At 45.4% G+C, this 20,000-nt stretch overlaps 1 protein-coding gene across 4 annotated transcripts in view; it reads left to right on the top strand.

Moving 5' to 3' along the window:
• Positions 1-20,000, top strand: part of mipol1 (mirror-image polydactyly 1) — an 86,735-nt gene that overhangs the window by 22,318 nt on the left and 44,417 nt on the right. For all 4 annotated transcript variants that reach the window (XM_044375413.1, XM_044375411.1, XM_044375412.1 and 1 more), the window contains exons 3-5: positions 6,290-6,365; positions 12,370-12,407; positions 15,905-16,133. In XM_044375413.1, coding sequence (XP_044231348.1) covers positions 6,290-6,365; positions 12,370-12,407; positions 15,905-16,133 — 343 coding nt within the window. The remainder of the gene's footprint in view (positions 1-6,289; positions 6,366-12,369; positions 12,408-15,904; positions 16,134-20,000) is intronic.

Raw genomic sequence — 20,000 nt, 5'->3', positions numbered from 1 at the left:
TGGATGATGTCACAGCGTGGGGCGGGGCTGGGTGTTTAATAGCTAGACTGGATATGTATCACAGATATCTGAACATTTCATGGTTCCTGTAAACGACGTCACTTCCTACCAGTGAGACCTGAAGCCGCCATGTTGCTCACTAGATGTCGCGCTACGCTCGTCCTGAACTCACATCAAACTGCTGCTGATCAAATATGAATCAACGTTCTGTTCCTGCGTCGCCTCAAATGTTTTCACAAACACTTTGACGGCGACTGTTTAGCTGTAATATATGAAAGTTTTTAACCAGGCCGCCATTTTGAAAACGGCGGTACGTCTCCCGCCACGTCGATCTCTGTCAGTTACAACGTCAGATATTTAAACAGCATTTTGGACAGAAGGAATTATAATTATGGATGTTCACAATATTTATACAGATGTTCACTATTGTATTTTTCCCAGTAAAATTGCAGTTGTACAAAATCACATTTTCACTTGTAAAAATGTGATTTTGGATATTTAAAATTAAATTATGGCTAGTAAGAATTGGATTATAGATATGTGCAGTAAATAGCCACTCTAGCTATTAAATGTTCAAATTAAATGTTAATGTTGTGTACAGTGTTAATTACAGGTAGGAGTTGACTTCCATTAAATTACCAGACCTTTCTAGCCTGCTCCTCATCTCTGCTGGAGGCTAGCAGCTCCAGGCTACATTAGCTGCTACTAGCATAACACATCCCAATCTCCAAGAGCATTATGGGTAATGTAGGCAGCAGGAAGAAGAATGTGTGGAATACAAACACCATAAATGTGAGTGTGATGATGTTTCAAAGAGAATCTGAAGGTGACGAAGATGATTTTCTCTGTTGCTGCATCACAACGTTTCCTCCATCAAACCCACCAGAGCTTCACTCACACCACTGTTTGAGACGCTGTAATGCCACAAATGAAATATTGATCAAGTGTCACAGATCAAAGCTTCAGCTCTCTGAACCAATAACAACTGATCACACACACACACAAACACACACAAACACACACACACACACACATTAATATAATGACAGAGAGACAAAGCAGAGAGTGAATGAAGAGAGAGAGGGAGGAGATGGTCGTGTGAACCATCTTTAATCTGCAGAGTGGGTGGTCCACACACACACACACACACACACACACACACACACACACACACACACACACAGAGATCAGGGGGCCTGCAGACGTTTGTTTGGACAAACTGAAGTAGCTGCTGTTCATGTGAGAGTGATACTTTAGGTACATTTCACTCCTGACAACATGTCCGTTTACATATATGTATATATATACATCTGCCTATACACACACACACACACACACACATATATATATATATAGATATAGATATATTTCTTTACAGTGATCACTATGTAGTGATGAACCTACAGAGAATTTTCAGAGACTCTGCAGCTCCTCTCGGCTTTACGGAGCTTTATAGTGAGTTTCAGCTCATTGTTTATCTGTCCGGCTGCAACTTTACTGTTCTGCTTCACTCTCAGCGTCTCATAGTGTCGTTTTCAGAGTAAAAGCTGTAAAAAGCCGCTGTGCACTACCTGCTCACAGTTAGCTGTACACTAACAAACACACACAGTTAGCTGCAGACTAACAAACACACACAGTTAGCTGTACACTAACAAACACACACAGTTAGCTGCAGGCTAACAAACACACACAGTTAGCTGTACACTAACAAACACACACAGTTAGCTGCAGACTAACAAACACACACAGTTAGCTGTACACTAACAAACACACACAGTTAGCTGCAGGCTAACAAACACACACAGTTAGCTGTACACTAACAAACACACACAGTTAGCTGCAGGCTAACAAACACACACAGTTAGCTGCAGGCTAACAAACACACACAGTTAGCTGTACACTAACAAACACACACAGTTAGCTGCAGACTAACAAACACACACAGTTAGCTGCAGGCTAACAAACACACACAGTTAGCTGCACACTAACAAACACACACAGTTAGCTGCAGGCTAACAAACACACACAGTTAGCTGTACACTAACAAACACACACAGTTAGCTGCAGGCTAACAAACACACACAGTTAGCTGCAGGCTAACAAACACACACAGTTAACTGCAGGCTAACAAACACACACAGTTAGCTGCAGGCTAACAAACACACACAGTTAGCTGTACACTAATAAACACACACAGTTAACTGCAGGCTAACAAACACACACAGTTAGCTGCAGGCTAACAAACACACACAGTTAGCTGTACACTAACAAACACATACAGTTAGCTGTACACTAACAAACACACACAGTTAGCTGTACACTAACAAACACACACAGTTAGCTGTACACTAACAAACACACACAGTTAACTGCAGGCTAACAAACACACACAGTTAGCTGCAGGCTAACAAACACACACAGTTAGCTGTACACTAACAAACACATACAGTTAGCTGCAGGCTAACAAACACACACAGTTAGCTGCAGGCTAACAAACACACACAGTTAGCTGCAGGCTAACAAACACACACAGTTAGCTGCAGGCTAGCTGGTGAACATAGTGGAGCATTTAGCAGCTACAGAGCAGATATTTCCCTCAGGAGTTGGTAGAAACACGACTCCACATGAAGGTTCAACATATCAGCTTAAAGCTGATGATGAGTCAGAGTTAATGTTCACTACTTGTTTCTGAAGGAGACTAAACATCGGTTATTGATGACTTATTGATCACTTGTTGCAGGGTTAACTTGCAGGTGAATTCAGTTGAAATCTTTCAGTTTAATGTCACATTTAATGACGAAAAGCAGCAAATCTTAGTTTAATTTGAATTTAGTTCAGTTTTATTTATAAATAACTGAAACATTTAATCATCAGTTGATTATCAATCAATTATCAGAATAGTTGATTCATTTTCTGTTGATGGTTCAACAGAAACAAACTGCAGCTGTTTTAGAGGTCGTGTTTCCTGACGGCTGCAGTGTTTGTGTGTCTGTCAGTATTTACTGTGAGTGTGTATTTGTGTGTGTGTGTGTGTGTGTATTTATATATATATATGTGTGTGTGTGTGTGTGTGAGAGTGTGAGAGTGTGTGTTCTTTAAGTTGCGGCTCTCAGCAGCTTAATGTCGGTATCTAAATTCATGGTTGCGGCGGCGGCGCGGCGGGGCAGATCAGAGCTGGATTGTGTTGGATTTGACTGAAGCTCATTTAATCACGTCGACACCGTCATTAATATTCATGCAGTCAGCTGGAACACACACACGGCAAACTTTCTGCTTGCTGCTCGCTGCACAAAATGTATTAAATACAGCTTAAAAAATTAATGGACTTTAGTTTATATTACATGAGCCCCCCCAGCCCCCCCCCCCCCCTTCATTGGTTAACCATGATTGGTCCTCTGATTGGCCTTTGTATTTTCCCTTTTTTCTGCAGATTTCTGCGTCTTTGACAAGACTTCAAAGCGAACGCGAGGCATGAACGGTCATTTAGAAGGATTTAAGCACATTATCAGATCTGTAATTGTACATGAATAATAAGACGCTGCGCCGCACAATTAGCTCTGAGTCCACAAGAAGATCACAGACGCTGACGGAGACACGAAATGAGAAAAGTTTCACTGTCAGGACACTACTGATATATACAGCTGCAGCAGAACCCAGACCGGGTCTGAGACTGACACCAGGACTGAGACTGAGACCAGGTCAGAGACTGAGACTGAGACCAGGTCAGAGACTGAGACTGAGACCAGGTCTGAGACTGAGACCAGGACTGAGACTGAGACCAGGACTGAGACCAGGTCTGAGACTGAGACCAGGTCTGAGACTGAGACCAGGACTGAGACTGAGACCAGGTCTGAGACCAGGACTGAGACTGAGACTGAGACCAGGACTGAGACTGAGACCAGGACTGAGACTGAGACCAGGACTGAGACTGAGACTGAGACCAGGTCTGAGACTGAGACTGAGACCAGGACTGAGACCAGGACTGAGACTGAGACCAGGTCTGAGACTGAGACCAGGTCTGAGACTGAGACTGAGACCAGGACTGAGACTGAGACCAGGTCTGAGACTGAGACTGAGACCAGGTCTGAGACTGAGACCAGGACTGAGACTGAGACCAGGACTGAGACTGAGACTGAGACTGAGACCAGGTCTGAGACTGAGACTGAGACTGAGACCAGGTCTGAGACTGAGACCAGGTCTGAGACTGAGACCAGGACTGAGACCAGGACTGAGACTGAGACCAGGTCTGAGACTGAGACCAGGTCTGAGACTGAGACTGAGACCAGGACTGAGACTGAGACTGAGACCAGGTCTGAGACTGAGACCGGGTCTGAGACTGAGACTGAGACCAGGACTGAGACTGAGACCAGGTCTGAGACTGAGACCAGGACTGAGACCAGGACTGAGACTGAGACCAGGACTGAGACTGAAACAAGGACTGAGACCAGGTCTGAGATCAGGACTGAGTCCAGGTCTGAGACTGAGACCAGGTCTGAGACTGAGACTGAGACCAAGACTGAAACTGAGACCAGGTCTGAGACTGAGACTGAGACCAAGACTGAAAGTGAGACCAGGACTGAGACCAGGACTGAGACTGAGACCAGGACTGAGACCAGGACTGAGACCAGGTCTGAGACCAGGACTGAGACCAGGACTGAGATTGAGACTGAGACTAGGACGGAAACTGAGACCAGGACTGAGACTGAGACCAGGACTGAAACTGAGACCAGGACTGAGACTGAGACCAGGACTGAAACTGAGACCAGGACTGAGACTGAGACTGAGACCAGGATTGAGACTGAGACCAGGACTGAGACTGAGACCAGGACTGAAACTGAGACCAGGACTGAGACTGAGACTGAGACCAGGACTGAGACTGAGACCAGGACTGAAACTGAGACCAGGACTGAGACTGAGACCAGGACTGAAACTGAGACCAGGACTGAGACCAGGACGAAATCTCTACCTGTCTGTGTGTATCTACCTGTCTGTGTATCTACCTGTGTGTATCTACCTGTCTGTGTATCTACCTGTCTGTGTATCTCTACCTGTCTGTGTATCTACCTGTGTGTATCTACCTGTGTGTGTATCTACCTGTCTGTGTATCTACCTGTGTGTATCTACCTGTCTGTGTATCTACCTGTCTGTGTATCTCTACCTGTCTGTGTATCTCTACCTGTCTGCGTATCTCTACCTGTCTGTGTATCTACCTGTGTATCTCTACCTGTCTGTGTATCTACCTGTCTGTGTATCTACCTGTGTGTATCTACCTGTCTGTGTATCTACCTGTCTGTGTATCTCTACCTGTGTGTATCTACCTGTCTGTGTATCTACCTGTCTGTGTATCTCTACCTGTCTGTGTATCTACCTGTCTGTGTATCTACCTGTGTGTATCTACCTGTCTGTGTATCTACCTGTCTGTGTATCTCTACCTGTGTGTATCTACCTGTGTGTATCTACCTGTCTGTGTATCTACCTGTCTGTGTATCTCTACCTGTGTGTATCTACCTGTCTGTGTATCTACCTGTGTGCATCTACCTGTCTGTGTATCTACCTGTCTGTGTATCTCTACCTGTCTGTGTATCTCTACCTGTCTGTGTATCTACCTGTGTGTGTATCTACCTGTCTGTGTATCTCTACCTGTCTGTGTATCTACCTGTGTGTGTATCTACCTGTGTGTATCTACCTGTCTGTGTATCTACCTGTGTGTGTATCTACCTGTGTGCATCTACCTGTCTGTGTATCTCTACCTGTCTGTGTATCTCTACCTGTCTGTGTATCTACCTGTCTGTGTATCTACCTGTCTGTGTATCTCTACCTGTCTGTGTATCTACCTGTGTGTGTATCTACCTGTCTGTGTATCTACCTGTCTGTGTATCTCTACCTGTCTGTGTATCTACCTGTGTGTGTATCTACCTGTCTGTGTATCTACCTGTCTGTGTATCTCTACATGCTTCCAGCAGAGAGCAGCCTGCACACACACCTGTCTGTCTGTCAGTGTGTGAATAATCTCTCTGTGTTTTGTTGCTTACTTTTGAATTAGCGAGCATTTAACGAGGGAGCAGCCACTGTTTTAATTACACCTGAGGAGCTCAGCTCTGATTGGTAGCCTCTGTAACGAGAGTCGTTAACCGTCCTTAACGAGGCCGAGATATTAAAGCGTGTTTACTGAGATGATGAGCTTTTACAACTACATGACGACAGGATTACTGCTGTTAATGATGACTACAGACAGACAGGTGAACAGGTGGTTACAGTCTGTTTCAATGAAAATGTTTGTGTTTTTCAGCTAACCCCAGAGTGAACGTGGAGCTGCGTCAGCGTCTTCCTTCACCTGCCAGACAGCAACTCATCAACCCTGACAGGTAGATACATCACCTGACAGTGTAAAGTGCTGCTGGCTCCCCCTGCAGGCTGCAGTGTGTATTACAGGCACAGCAACAACAAGCATACTGAGTGTCAGTTCACACAGCTGATGTTACACTGCAGCACTCAGACTAACTCCTCATCCATTCAGTTTTCAGTTTTATTTATATAGCAGCAAATAACAGCAAAAGTCATCTCAGGGCTCTTTTTCACGTAGGGCAGGTCTAGACCGAACTCTTTTATGTACAGAGACCAACATTCCTCCATGAGAAGCACTTGGTGATATCAGCAAAGAAAAACTCCCCTTTAACGGGAAGAAACCTCCAACAGAAACGGATCTCACACACGTCAGAGGGAGCGGCAGCCGTGGTGTCACTATCGGAGGTCTCTTGACACTGCTCTGAATTGACAGGATCATCAGACACTGCGTGAAAGGGGTATATATATATATATATATAATTATATATATATAATTTCTTGCAGTATGTGGCACTGGAGATGATTTATTGGAAATTGTGTATATATTTGATGAACTATGTGTCATTTAAGCCTCACTTCCTGTTACTACATACGTGAAATATTAACACAGCAATACATTTACCAGAAGGCCAATGACAGGAATATACATTTTCATGCATATTGGATGCATGTAGGAGATAACTTTCACTTCCTGTGTCCACTATGTGGCACTAGAGAACACCCACTAATTATACGTCATGTTGCTGTATATCATGTGTACACCACGCCGTGTAAATTTCATGTAAATCGGATGATGTTTGTTACATAAGGCTGACTTCCTGTTGTCAGTAGATGGCGCTATGACTATGACTCAATATTGACATGTACATGTGTTCAGGCCTGGACTCTTATCAAACGTGAGAAAGTTGGAGCAGATTGGACGATGTAAAGTCAAGTTACTACAACTTCAACTTTAATGCCCCAAACATGTTTTGGGCAAACTTCACCAGCACGCCACACCGAGGGTGATCCATGAAATATAAAAAGCTTCGGAATTTAACATCGCAAAGGTCTTTAGATATCATCTACCAAATTTGAAGGTGCTTGGGTTAAATCTGAAGGAGAAGTTTGTTCAAGCACAACACAACCTGTCAATGGCTTCACTTGACGAAAAAAATGCAAAATAGATTCAAAATGGCTGACTTCCTGTTGGACTTAGGAAATCTGGCTGTGGCTCAGGAGGTAGAGTAGGTCATCCACTAATCGGAAGATCGGTGGATCGATCCCCGGCTCCTCCAGCCCACATGTAGAAGTGTCCTTGGGCTAGGGTTAGGGTTAGCTTAGGGTTAAGATACTGAACCCCAAATTGCCCCCAATGGCTTTGCCATCAGTGTGTGAATGTGTGTGTGAAGGGGTGAATGAGGCTTGTAGTGTAAAAGCGCTTTGAGTGGTCGGAAGACTAGAAAGGAGCTATATAAGTGCAGTCCATTTACCATTTACCATTTTTCTAGGTTTTGTTAGTACACGTGCAGCTGCATTCTGGACCAGCTGGAGAGTCTTTAGAGACTTGTTAGAGCAGCCTGATAATAAGGAATTGCAATAATCCAGCCTAGAAGTAACAAATGTGTGAACTAGTTTTTCTGCATCTTTTAGGGACAGGATGTGATTTTTGTGATATTACGTAAGTGAAAAAAGGCAGTCCTTGAGATTTGATTTATGTGGGAGTTAAAGGACATATCCTGATCAAAGATAACTCCCAGATTCCTTACGGTGGTGCTGGAGGCCAGGGTAATGCCATCCAGAGCAGCTTTATCATTAGATAATGTGTTTCTAAGGTGTTTAGGGCCAAACACAATAACTTCAGTTTTATCTGAGTTTAGTAGCAGAAAACTGCAGGTCATCCAGGTCTTTATGTCGTTAAGGCATGTTTGGAGTTTGTTTAACTGATTGGTTTCATCAGGCTTCATTGATAAATATAATTGGGTATCATCTGCATAACAATGAACATTTATGGAGTGTTTCCTAATAATATTACCTTAAGGAACCATATACAGAGCATTCAGAAAATATTCAACCCCTTCTCTTTTTTCACATTTTATCATGTTGCAGCCTTATGCTAAAATAGTTTAAATTCATTTTTTCCCTCATCAATCTACACTCAATACCTCATAATGACAAAGTGAGACAGAATTTTAGAAATTTTTGCAAATTGATTTAAAAGGAAAAACTGAAATATCACATTGACATAAGTATTCAGAGCCTTTGCTATGACACCTTAAATTTAGCTCATCTCTGAGATGTTTCTACACCTTGATTGGAGTCCATTGGTAAATTCAATTTATTGGGCAGATTTGGACAGGAATGCACCTGTCTATATAAGGTCTCACAGCTGACAATGAGTATCTGAGCAAAAACCAAACCATGAGGTGGGAGGACCTGCTCGCAGAGCTTAGCGACAGGATTGTGTCGAGGCACAAATCTGGGGAAGTTTGGAATAACCAGGACTCCTCCTGGAGCTGGCCACCCAGCCAAACTGAGCAATCGGGGGAGAGGAGACCAAGAACCCGATGGTCACTCTGGCCGGGCTCCAGAGATCCTGTGTGGAGATGAGAGAAACTTCCAGAAGGACAACCATCACTGCAACACTCCACCGATCTGAGCTTCATGGCAGAGTGGCCAGACGGAAGCTTCCCCTCAGTGAAAGACAGGAAATCACCTGAAGGACTCTCAGACTATGAGAAACAAGATTCTCTGGTCTGATGACACCAAGATTGAACTGTTTGGGCCAGAGGTTCACCTTCCAACAGGACAACGACCCGCAGCACACAACCAAGACAACACAGGAGTGGCTTAGAGAAAACTCTACGAATTTCCTTGAGCGGCCCAGCCAGAGCTGTGACTTGAACCCAACTGAACATCTCTAGAGAGACCTGAAAATGGCCGTCCACCGACAGTCCCCATCCAACCTGACCGAGCCTCAGAGGATCTGCAGAGAAGAATAACAGAAAAACCCCAAATCCAGGTGTGCAAATCTTGTTGCATCAAACCTAAGAAGACTCGAGGCTGTGACCGCTGCCAAGGGTGCTTCAACTAAGTACTGAGTAATGGTCTGAATACTTGTGTCGATGTGATATTTTACTTTTTCCTTTTGAATTAATTTGCAAAAATTTCTAAAATTCTGTCTCACTTTGTCATTATGGGGTATTGAGTGTAGATTGAGGGAAAAAATGAAATAAATGATATAAGCATAAAGCTGCAACATAACAAAATGTGAAAAAAGTGAAGGGGTCTGAACACTTCCTGAATGTACTGTATAAGGTGAATAGAATTGGTCCAAGTACAGAACCTTGTGGAACTCCGTGTCTAACTTTTGCCTTCATGGAGGATTCATCATTAATGTGTACAAACCGATCAATTGATAAATAGGACTTAAACCAGCTTAATGCAGTTCCTTGAATGCCAATTAAATGTTCCAGTCTCTGCAAAAGGATTTGATGATCAATTGTGTCGAATGCAGCACTAAGATCTAACAGGACAAGTATAGAGACAAATCCTTTGTCTGATGCAGTTAGGAGGTCATTAGTGACTTTCACCAGTGCTGTCTCTGTGCTATGATGCCTCTAAATCCTGACTGAAAATCCTCAAATAAACTATTGTTATGTAGAAAGTCACATAACTGATTAGAGACTGCTTTCTCAAGGATCTTAGAGAGAAATGGAAGGTTAGATATAGGTCTATAATTGGCTAAAACACCTGAATCACGAGTAGGCTTCTTAAGAAGAGGTTTAATTACAGCTACTTTAAAGGACTGTGGTACATAGCCTGTTACTAAAGACAGATTGATCATATCTAGTAAAGAAGTGCTCACTAAGGGTAAGACTTCCTTAAGCAGCCTAGTTGGGATGGGGTCTAAGAGAGAGGTTGATGGTTTAGCTGAACAAATCATTGAAGTTAGTTCAGACAAGTCTACTGGAGAAAAACAGTCCAAATATATGTCAGGATTTACAGCTGTTTCTAAGGTTCCTGTGTTTGGGGAGAGAACGGTGCCTGTTGAGGGCAGGAGGTGGTTAATTTTGTCTCTAATAGTTAGAATTTTATCATTAAAGAAGCTCATAAAGTCGTTACTACTGAGAGCTATAGGAATACATGGATCAGTAGAGTTATGACTCTTTGTCAGCCAAAGTGCTGAAAAGGAACCTAGGGCTGTTTTTATTCTCTTCTATTAATGCTGAGTAATAGGCGGCTCTGGCATTACAGAGGGCCTTCCTATATGTTTTAACACTATCTTGCCAGACTAAGCGAGACTCTTCTACTTTGGTGGAACGCCAAATCCTTTCCAATTTTCGCGATGTTTGCTTTAATTTCTGGGTTTGGGAGTTAAACCATGGAGCTAACCTCTAAAGGGGTGATTGAGTTTGAGTGTGAACTCCAGTGTCAATCCACTGTATGCTGCTACACCACAGCACTGGGATTAACTCCTCCATATTCAGCTGTTACAAAACGGCACAAGTTCATCAATAATTACTATAGACAGTCCCTTCAGGAGTTTTTTTGTGATTATTGCAGCCAAAAATGTTTGATTTTGCAGCTTTTCTCAAAAAAATTGCAAGACAGTTTGTGATGTTTTGTCTCTTTGTGGTAAAATTGCAGGAATTCAGAAAAATATCAAGCAAAGTAAAATAATGTGATTTATTTAAACTGCAGCCAGTGAAGAGTCGTACGTAACGACTTCCTGCAGATCACAACCATATTTCAGCTGAACATGAGAACCATGAGGACTCAAGGTTCTATAAAACAGAAAATACTGTACTTGAGTTCCATTTATAACTTTTATTAAATAAACTTTCAGCTCAACATCAGCAGCAAATAAAATCATCAATAATGTTATTAAAATAAATCTAGTTGGATGTTTGAGGCAGATTATGTCTCCGGACTCACTGAATCAAACCTCATCTGGGAACATTTGGGAACATTTGGGAACATTTGGGAACAGTTTTGCTCGTCTATGGCATCGTGTTTGTTGGCAGGTGAGATTTGTCGTCAGTTGCCGCCACACTAAACGCCACGATTGGTCCAAACCACAAGCAGCTGCTGATTCAGACGTTTCATGCAGAAAAGTTGCTGCAGTTTAGTAAAACTGAATTTCTTGCATATATTGTGTAGATTTTTTTGGATTTGTGTTATTGCAATCACATGATCAGAGGGACTGGCTAGATCTCCTAATCAGGTCTTTTTGGCCCTGATCCCGATCAGAGCCCTTAATGGATCTGATGTGAACAGTTGAAGTGGAGAACGTGACTCCTGAACCTCTACAGAGAGACGACGTCTCACTCTGTTGGAGTTGTTGGAACTACAGAAACACTCCGGTTGTACAGCAGCATTACAGAGTGGAGCTTCTTCCTTCATAGAGGATCTTTGGTCGAGTACAGACACACAAACTGACAACAGACAAGTGTCGTTTAGTCATCAGGTGACTCACAGAATGAAGGTTAATCAGCTGATATGAGCTGAAAGCAACACTGAACACAGCAGAGGACAAAAGATCCACATTTGATTCATTTGATATGAATGATCCATTAAAATGTGTCTTGATCGATCCGATACTGATCTTTAGGATCGGCTTGGACTTGTCTAATAAAAACTGTTCTATTCTTGAGATGTAGTTTCAGGTTTTAGTTCATTTATATCAGATATACGACACAGAGCGTCTCTCTGCTCTGTTGCTGGTTTCTGTAGAATGAAGGTAAATTCATGTTTGTTTTCTAATCTCAACCGTCCTGTAAATCCGTGTTAAACTCCTGGAATAATGAGAGAGATGCAGCTGGTGAGTAAACAGACTGACTCATATCTGCAGCTGAGAAACAACATGGAGGCCGTCCTGGTGCGTGAAGGTGTTGATCTGCAGTGTTTGAGTCAGACTGGAGATCTTTATTAGCAGCTGTCCAACAATGATAATTAATGTCTAATTAATGTCCCTAAAATACAGTAAAACAAAGAAATCAAGATAAACAGGCTTCATTAACGTGCGTCTGATGTGTTTCACAGATCCAGTCTGAGTCCAGAACACATCGACTGGCCTCAAGGTGAGAAATATTCTATTTATATAGTGGACATCAGTAACATTTGACAGGGCTGCCGTTTACCCGCCGGTTACCCGCTGTAACCTGCCGTTTACCCGCCGGTTACCTGCTGTTTACCTGCTGTTACCTGCCGTTTACCTGTCGTTTACCTGCCGTTTACCTCCCGTTTACTTCCCGTTTACCCGCTGTTACCTGCCGTTACCTGCTGTTACCTGCCGTTTACCTGCTGTTACCTGCCGTTACCTGCTGTTACCTGCCGTTTACCCGCCGTTTACCTGCTGTTACCTGCCGTTACCTGCTGTTACCTGCCGTTTACCCGCCGGTTACCTGCTGTTTACCTGCTGTTACCTGCCGTTTACCTGTCGTTTACCTGCCGTTTACCTCCCGTTTACCCGCTGTTACCTGCTGTTTACCTGCTGTTACCTGCCGTTTACCTGTCGTTTACCTGCCGTTTACCTCCCGTTTACCTCCCGTTTACCCGCTGTTACCTGCCGTTACCTGCTGTTACCTGCCGTTTACCTGCTGTTACCTGCCGTTACCTGCTGTTACCTGCCGTTTACCTGCTGTTACCTGCCGTTTACCCGCTGTTACCCGCCGTTTACCCGCTGTTACCTGCCGTTTACCTGCTGTTACCTGCCGTTTACCTGCTGTTACCTGCCGTTTACCCGCTGTTACCTGCCGTTTACCCGCTGTTACCCGCCGTTTACCTGCCGTTTACCCGCTGTTACCTGCCGTTTACCTGCTGTTACCCGCCGTTTACCTGCTGTTACCTGCCGTTTACCCGCTGTTACCCGCCGTTTACCTGCCGTTTACCTGCTGTTACCTGCCGTTACCTGCTGTTACCTGCCGTTTACCTGCTGTTACCTGCCGTTTACCTGTCGTTTACCTGCCGTTTACCCGCCGGTTACCTGCCGTTTACCTGTCGTTTACCTGCCGTTTACCTCCCGTTTACCCGCTGTTACCTGCTGTTTACCTGCTGTTACCTGCCGTTTACCTGCTGTTACCTGCCGTTACCTGCTGTTACCTGCCGTTTACCTGCTGTTACCTGCCGTTTACCTGCTGTTACCTGCCGTTTACCCGCTGTTACCCGCCGTTTACCCGCTGTTACCTGCCGTTTACCTGCTGTTACCCGCCGTTTACCCGCTGTTACCTGCCGTTTACCTGCTGTTACCCGCCGTTTACCCGCTGTTACCCGCCGTTTACCTGCCGTTTACCTGCTGTTACCTGCCGTTACCTGCTGTTACCTGCCGTTTACCTGCTGTTACCTGCCGTTACCTGCTGTTACCTGCCGTTTACCTGCTGTTACCTGCTGTTACCTGCCGTTACCTGCTGTTACCTGCCGTTTACCTGCCATTTACCTGCTGTTACCTGCCGTTTACCTGCCGTTTACCTGCTGTTACCTGCCGTTACCTGCTGTTACCTGCCGTTTACCTGCCGTTTACCTGCTGTTACCTGCCGTTACCTGCTGTTACCTGCCGTTTACCTGCCGTTTACCCGCTGTTACCCGCCGTTTACCTGCTGTTTACCTGCCGTTACCTGCCGTTACCTGCTGTTACCTGCCGTTTACCTGCTGTTACCTGCCGTTACCTGCTGTTACCTGCCGTTTACCTGCTGTTACCTGCCGTTTACCTGCTGTTACCTGCCGTTTACCCGCTGTTACCCGCCGTTTACCCGCTGTTACCCGCCGTTTACCCGCTGTTACCTGCCGTTTACCTGCTGTTACCCGCCGTTTACCCGCTGTTACCCGCCGTTTACCCGCTGTTACCTGCCGTTTACCCGCTGTTACCCGCCGTTTACCTGCTGTTACCTGCCGTTTACCCGCCGTTACCCGCCGTTTACCTGCTGTTACCTGCCGTTTACCCGCTGTTACCCGCCGTTTACCTGCTGTTTACCTGCTGTTTACCTGCTGTTACCTGCCGTTTACCCGCCGTTTACCTGCTGTTTACCTGCTGTTACCTGCCGTTTACCCGCTGTTACCTGCCGTTACCTGCTGTTACCTGCCGTTTACCCGCTGTTACCTGCTGTTACCTGCCGTTTACCTGCTGTTACCTGCCGTTTACCCGCTGTTACCTGCCGTTTACCCGCTGTTACCCGCCGTTTACCCGCTGTTACCTGCCGTTTACCTGCTGTTACCCGCCGTTTACCCGCCGTTTACCTGCTGTTTACCCGCTGTTACCCGCCGTTTACCTGCTGTTACCTGCCGTTTACCTGCTGTTACCTGCCGTTTACCCGCTGTTACCTGCCGTTTACCCGCTGTTACCCGCCGTTTACCTGCTGTTACCTGCCGTTTACCCGCTGTTACCTGCCGTTACCTGCTGTTACCTGCCGTTTACCCGCTGTTACCTGCTGTTACCTGCCGTTTACCTGCTGTTACCTGCCGTTTACCCGCTGTTACCTGCCGTTTACCCGCTGTTACCCGCCGTTTACCCGCTGTTACCTGCCGTTTACCTGCTGTTACCCGCCGTTTACCCGCCGTTTACCTGCTGTTTACCCGCTGTTACCCGCCGTTTACCTGCTGTTACCTGCCGTTTACCTGCTGTTACCTGCCGTTTACCCGCTGTTACCTGCCGTTTACCCGCTGTTACCTGCCGTTTACCCGCTGTTACCCGCCGTTTACCTGCTGTTACCTGCCGTTTACCTGCTGTTACCTGCCGTTTACCCGCTGTTACCTGCCGTTTACCCGCTGTTACCCGCCGTTTACCTGCTGTTACCTGCCGTTTACCTGCCGTTACCTGCTGTTACTTGCCGTTTACCTCCCGTTTACCCACCGTTTACCTGCTGTTACCTCCCGTTTACCTCCCGTTTACCCACCGTTTACCTGCTGTTACCTGCCGTTTACCCGCCGTTTACCTGCTGTTACCTGCCGTTTACCTGCTGTTACCTGCCGTTTACCTGCTGTTACCTGCTGTTACCTGCTGTTACCTGCCGTTTACCTGCTGTTACCTGCTGTTACCTGCCGTTACCTGCCGTTACCTGCTGTTACCTCCCATTTACCCGCCGTTTACCTGCCGTTACCTGCTGTTACCTGCCGTTACCTGCCGTTACCCGCCATTTACCTGCTGTTACCTGCCGTTTACCCACCGGTTACCTGCTGTTTACCTGCTGTTACCTGCCGTTTACCCACCGTTTACCCACCGTTTACCCGCCGGTTACCTGCCGGTTACCTGCTGTTTACCTGCGCTGCTACTTTAACCTGTTAAGCAGTAGGTTATCTTTTGCCACCTGAAAAAACCAAATTCAATGAGTAATGGCTCCACACCTGTAAGGCCAATGAGTCTCTCCGTGTCTCCATCACCAGGCCAGAGAGAGATCTGGGGGTGAATAATAACCTTATAACAGTGAGTCAGTAGACACTGATGCTATTGACCTGAACTGCAACTCTACCAAATCTGATGCAAAAATGAAGCACAGCAGTGTTGCGTCCATTTCAAACAGCTTCTCTTCTACCTGTAAAATCTCTTGATTGCACAAACTGATCCGTCTTCCTGTCTGTCTCTCAGCCTCTCAGCACCTCCAGCACCCTCTGACCTCCTGCTCCTCGTCCCCTCGCTCCATCAGGAGGAGCGCGTCTCCTGTGTCTCCGCTGTCCTCCAGACCTCCGGGAGGCGGAGGGGAGATGGAGCTGGACCTGTCACCCGGCCGAGGCCCCTCTCCGCTGGCAGAGAGCTGCACCGACGGCCCTGATGGAAGTCCCGCCTTCAGAAAACACCTGGTCACCACTGACGACAGGTGAGACGGTCCGCACTGTTATTATACTGCTAATAATACTAATACTACTAATAATACTAATACTACTAATAATACTAATAATACTAATACTAGTAATACTAATACTACTAATAATACTAATACTACTAATAATACTAATACTGCTAATAATACTAATACTACTAATAATACTAATAATACTAATACTAGTAATACTAATACTACTAATAATACTAATACTGCTAATAATACTAATACTGCTAATAACACTAATAATACTAATACTAGTAATACTAATACTACTAATAATACTAATACTACTAATAATACTAATACTGCTAATAATACTAATACTACTAATAACACTAATAATACTAATACTAGTAATACTAATACTACTAATAATACTAATACTGCTAATAATACTAATACTACTAATAATACTAATAATACTAATACTAGTAATACTAATACTACTAATAATACTAATACTACTAATAATACTAATACTGCTAATAATACTAATACTACTAATAACACTAATAATACTAATACTAGTAATACTAATACTACTAATAATACTAATACTGCTAATAATACTAATACTGCTAATAATACTAATAATACTAATACTACTAATAATACTAATACTGCTAATAATACTAATACTACTAATAATACTAATACTGCTAATAATACTAATAATACTAATACTGCTAATAATACTAATACTACTAATAATACTAAAACTAGTAATACTAATAACACTAATAATACTATCACTACTAATACTACTAACATCACTACTAATAATTCTACTACTATTATCAGTACTAATACTAATAATAACACTATGTGGAGGGTTGAGCAGAACACAATAAGTCGTAACAATAATGTTTATTTATTCGTCTCTGTATGAAAGTAACCGTTAGATTTTATTAAGAAATCAAATTAAACAGATATAAATATGCTTTACACATTCACAACTCTCAGAAAACTCTTGTATTCAAATAGTTTTTAATACTAATAAGTTTACGTCACACTTTCCAAAACAAGTCAGTAAAGACGACATGAATCATAAAAATCTAAATCTGATCTTATTCTGATGTTTTATCTTCACTACAGAGAGATTTATTAAAAAGTTTATTACTTTTGATTAAACTTCTTTAGTTTGTTTTTGCTTCTTTTGTGTCTTTTTGATGCTTTTTCAAATGAAGCGTGTGCAGCAGCCGCAGTTGCATCACTGAGAAATGTGACCTATTAAATGCAGAGTTGATTTGATTAGAGCAGCGACAGACAGAAATAGAAGGAGAGTAAAAGCAATAGAGGCGCAGAGTTGATTAGAAACAGCTGATATTATGAATTACAGAAGACAGTGTCAGCCATATTACAGTGTCTTATTTACCCGCTTTATTACGCTAAGAAGCAGCCTGACCTTTAAGGTAATATGAGAGAATTACAGGCGAACATCACTCACTGCTTATTAAAGCCGCTGCCTTCATCTCCCGCCTCATATCAACCTGACAACCTGAGGCTAAAACACCTGACCCCACAACACGCAGGTGAGCCGCTAATGAAACTCTCACACTCAACCTGTGAGCTCACAGGAGGCCGACCAATCACAGGCCAGCTGAACGATCACAGGCCAGCTGAACGATCACAGGCCAGCTGACCGATCACAGGCCAGCTGACCAATCACAGGCCAGCTGACCAATCACAGGAGGCTGACCAATCACAGGCCAGCTGACCAATCACAGGAGGCTGACCAATCACAGGCCAGCTGACCAATCACAGGAGGCTGACCAATCACAGGCCAGCTGACCAATCACAGGCCAGCTGACCAATCACAGGAGGCTGACCAATCACAGGCCAGCTGACCAATCACAGGCCAGCTGACCAATCACAGGAGGCTGACCAATCACAGGCCAGCTGACCAATCACAGGCCAGCTGACCAATCACAGGCCGCTTTCACTCCTTCACTGAGTCGCTTTCTGTCTGAACTCGAGTTCGGTGAATCTGACTTCAGGTTTATCATCATACATAAGAACGTTACATCTACTGTATGTACAGTATATTACATTCAACAGGCAGTTATGTATTAATATGAATACTATTACCAGTAATATCAGTACTATAATATAAATAATAGTAATAATATCACTTAAATCCTGCTGCTTGGCTTGTTTTGATTGGTTGAAATGCTGCAGCTGGTTTGAAGCTGCTGAAAGAGAAACTGTCAGCAGAACTCTGATGTTTCAGTTTTTTTTATGACTTTTGTGTCTCTAACGAACCTCCTCTCGTCTCCTCTCGTCTCCTCTCGTCTGCTCTCGTCTCCTCTCGTCTCCTCTCGTCTGCTCTCGTCTGCTCTCGTCTCCTCTTGTCTCCTCTCGTCTCCTCTCGTCTCCTCTCGTCTGCTCTCGTCTGCTCTCGTCTGCTCTCGTCTGCTCTCGTCTCCTCTCGTCTGCTCTCGTCTGCTCTCGTCTGCTCTCGTCTGCTCTCGTCTCCTCTCGTCTCCTCTCGTCTCCTCTCGTCTGCTCTCGTCTCCTCTCGTCTCCTCTCGTCTCCTCTCGTCTGCTCTCGTCTCCTCTCGTCTCCTCTCGTCTGCTCTCGTCTGCTCTCGTCTCCTCTCGTCTGCTCTCGTCTGCTCTCGTCTCCTCTCGTCTCCTCTCGTCTCCTCTCGTCTCCTCTCGTCTGCTCTCGTCTGCTCTCGTCTGCTCTCGTCTCCTCTCGTCTCCTCTCGTCTGCTCTCGTCTGCTCTCGTCTGCTCTCGTCTGCTCTCGTCTGCTCTCGTCTCCTCTCGTCTCCTCTCGTCTGCTCTCGTCTCCTCTCGTCTCCTCTCGTCTGCTCTCGTCTCCTCACGTCTCCTCTCGTCTGCTCTCGTCTCCTCTCGTCTCCTCTCGTCTGCTCTCGTCTCCTCTCGTCTCCTCTCGTCTGCTCTCGTCTCCTCTCCTCTCGTCTGCTCTCGTCTGCTCTCGTCTGCTCTCGTCTGCTCTCGTCTGCTCTCGTCTCCTCTCGTCTCCTCTCGTCTGCTCTCGTCTGCTCTCGTCTGCTCACGTCTCCTCTCGTCTGCTCTCGTCTTCTCTCGTCTCCTCTCGTCTGCTCTCGTCTGCTCTCGTCTCCTCTCGTCTGCTCTCGTCTGCTCTCGTCTGCTCTCGTCTGCTCTCGTCTTCTCTCGTCTGCTCTCGTCTGCTCTCGTCTCCTCTCGTCTCCTCTCGTCTCCTCTCGTCTGCTCTCGTCTCCTCTCGTCTCCTCTCGTCTGCTCTCGTCTGCTCTCGTCTCCTCTCGTCTCCTCTCGTCTGCTCTCGTCTGCTCTCGTCTGCTCTCGTCTCCTCTCGTCTGCTCTCGTCTGCTCTCGTCTCCTCTCGTCTCCTCTCGTCTCCTCTCGTCTGCTCTCGTCTCCTCTCGTCTCCTCTCGTCTCCTCTCGTCTGCTCTCGTCTCCTCTCGTCTGCTCTCGTCTCCTCTCGTCTCCTCTCGTCTGCTCTCGTCTGCTCTCGTCTCCTCTCGTCTCCTCTCGTCTGCTCTCGTCTCCTCTCGTCTCCTCTCGTCTGCTCTCGTCTGCTCTCGTCTCCTCTCGTCTGCTCTCGTCTCCTCTCGTCTGCTCTCGTCTGCTCTCGTCTGCTCTCGTCTGCTCTCGTCTCCTCTCGTCTGCTCTCGTCTCCTCTCGTCTCCTCTCGTCTGCTCTCGTCTGCTCTCGTCTCCTCTCGTCTGCTCTCGTCTCCTCTCGTCTGCTCTCGTCTCCTCTCGTCTCCTCTCGTCTGCTCTCGTCTGCTCTCGTCTCCTCTCGTCTCCTCTCGTCTCCTCTCGTCTGCTCTCGTCTCCTCGCGTCTGCTCTCGTCTCCTCTCGTCTCCTCTCGTCTGCTCTCGTCTCCTCTCGTCTGCTCTCGTC

Source organism: Thunnus albacares, chromosome 15 (genome assembly GCF_914725855.1).
Source record: "Thunnus albacares chromosome 15, fThuAlb1.1, whole genome shotgun sequence".
NCBI classification, from domain to species: domain Eukaryota; kingdom Metazoa; phylum Chordata; class Actinopteri; order Scombriformes; family Scombridae; genus Thunnus; species Thunnus albacares.
The sequence above is the reverse complement of the archived record's forward strand: the minus strand, read 5'-3'. Positions and strand labels throughout refer to the sequence as shown.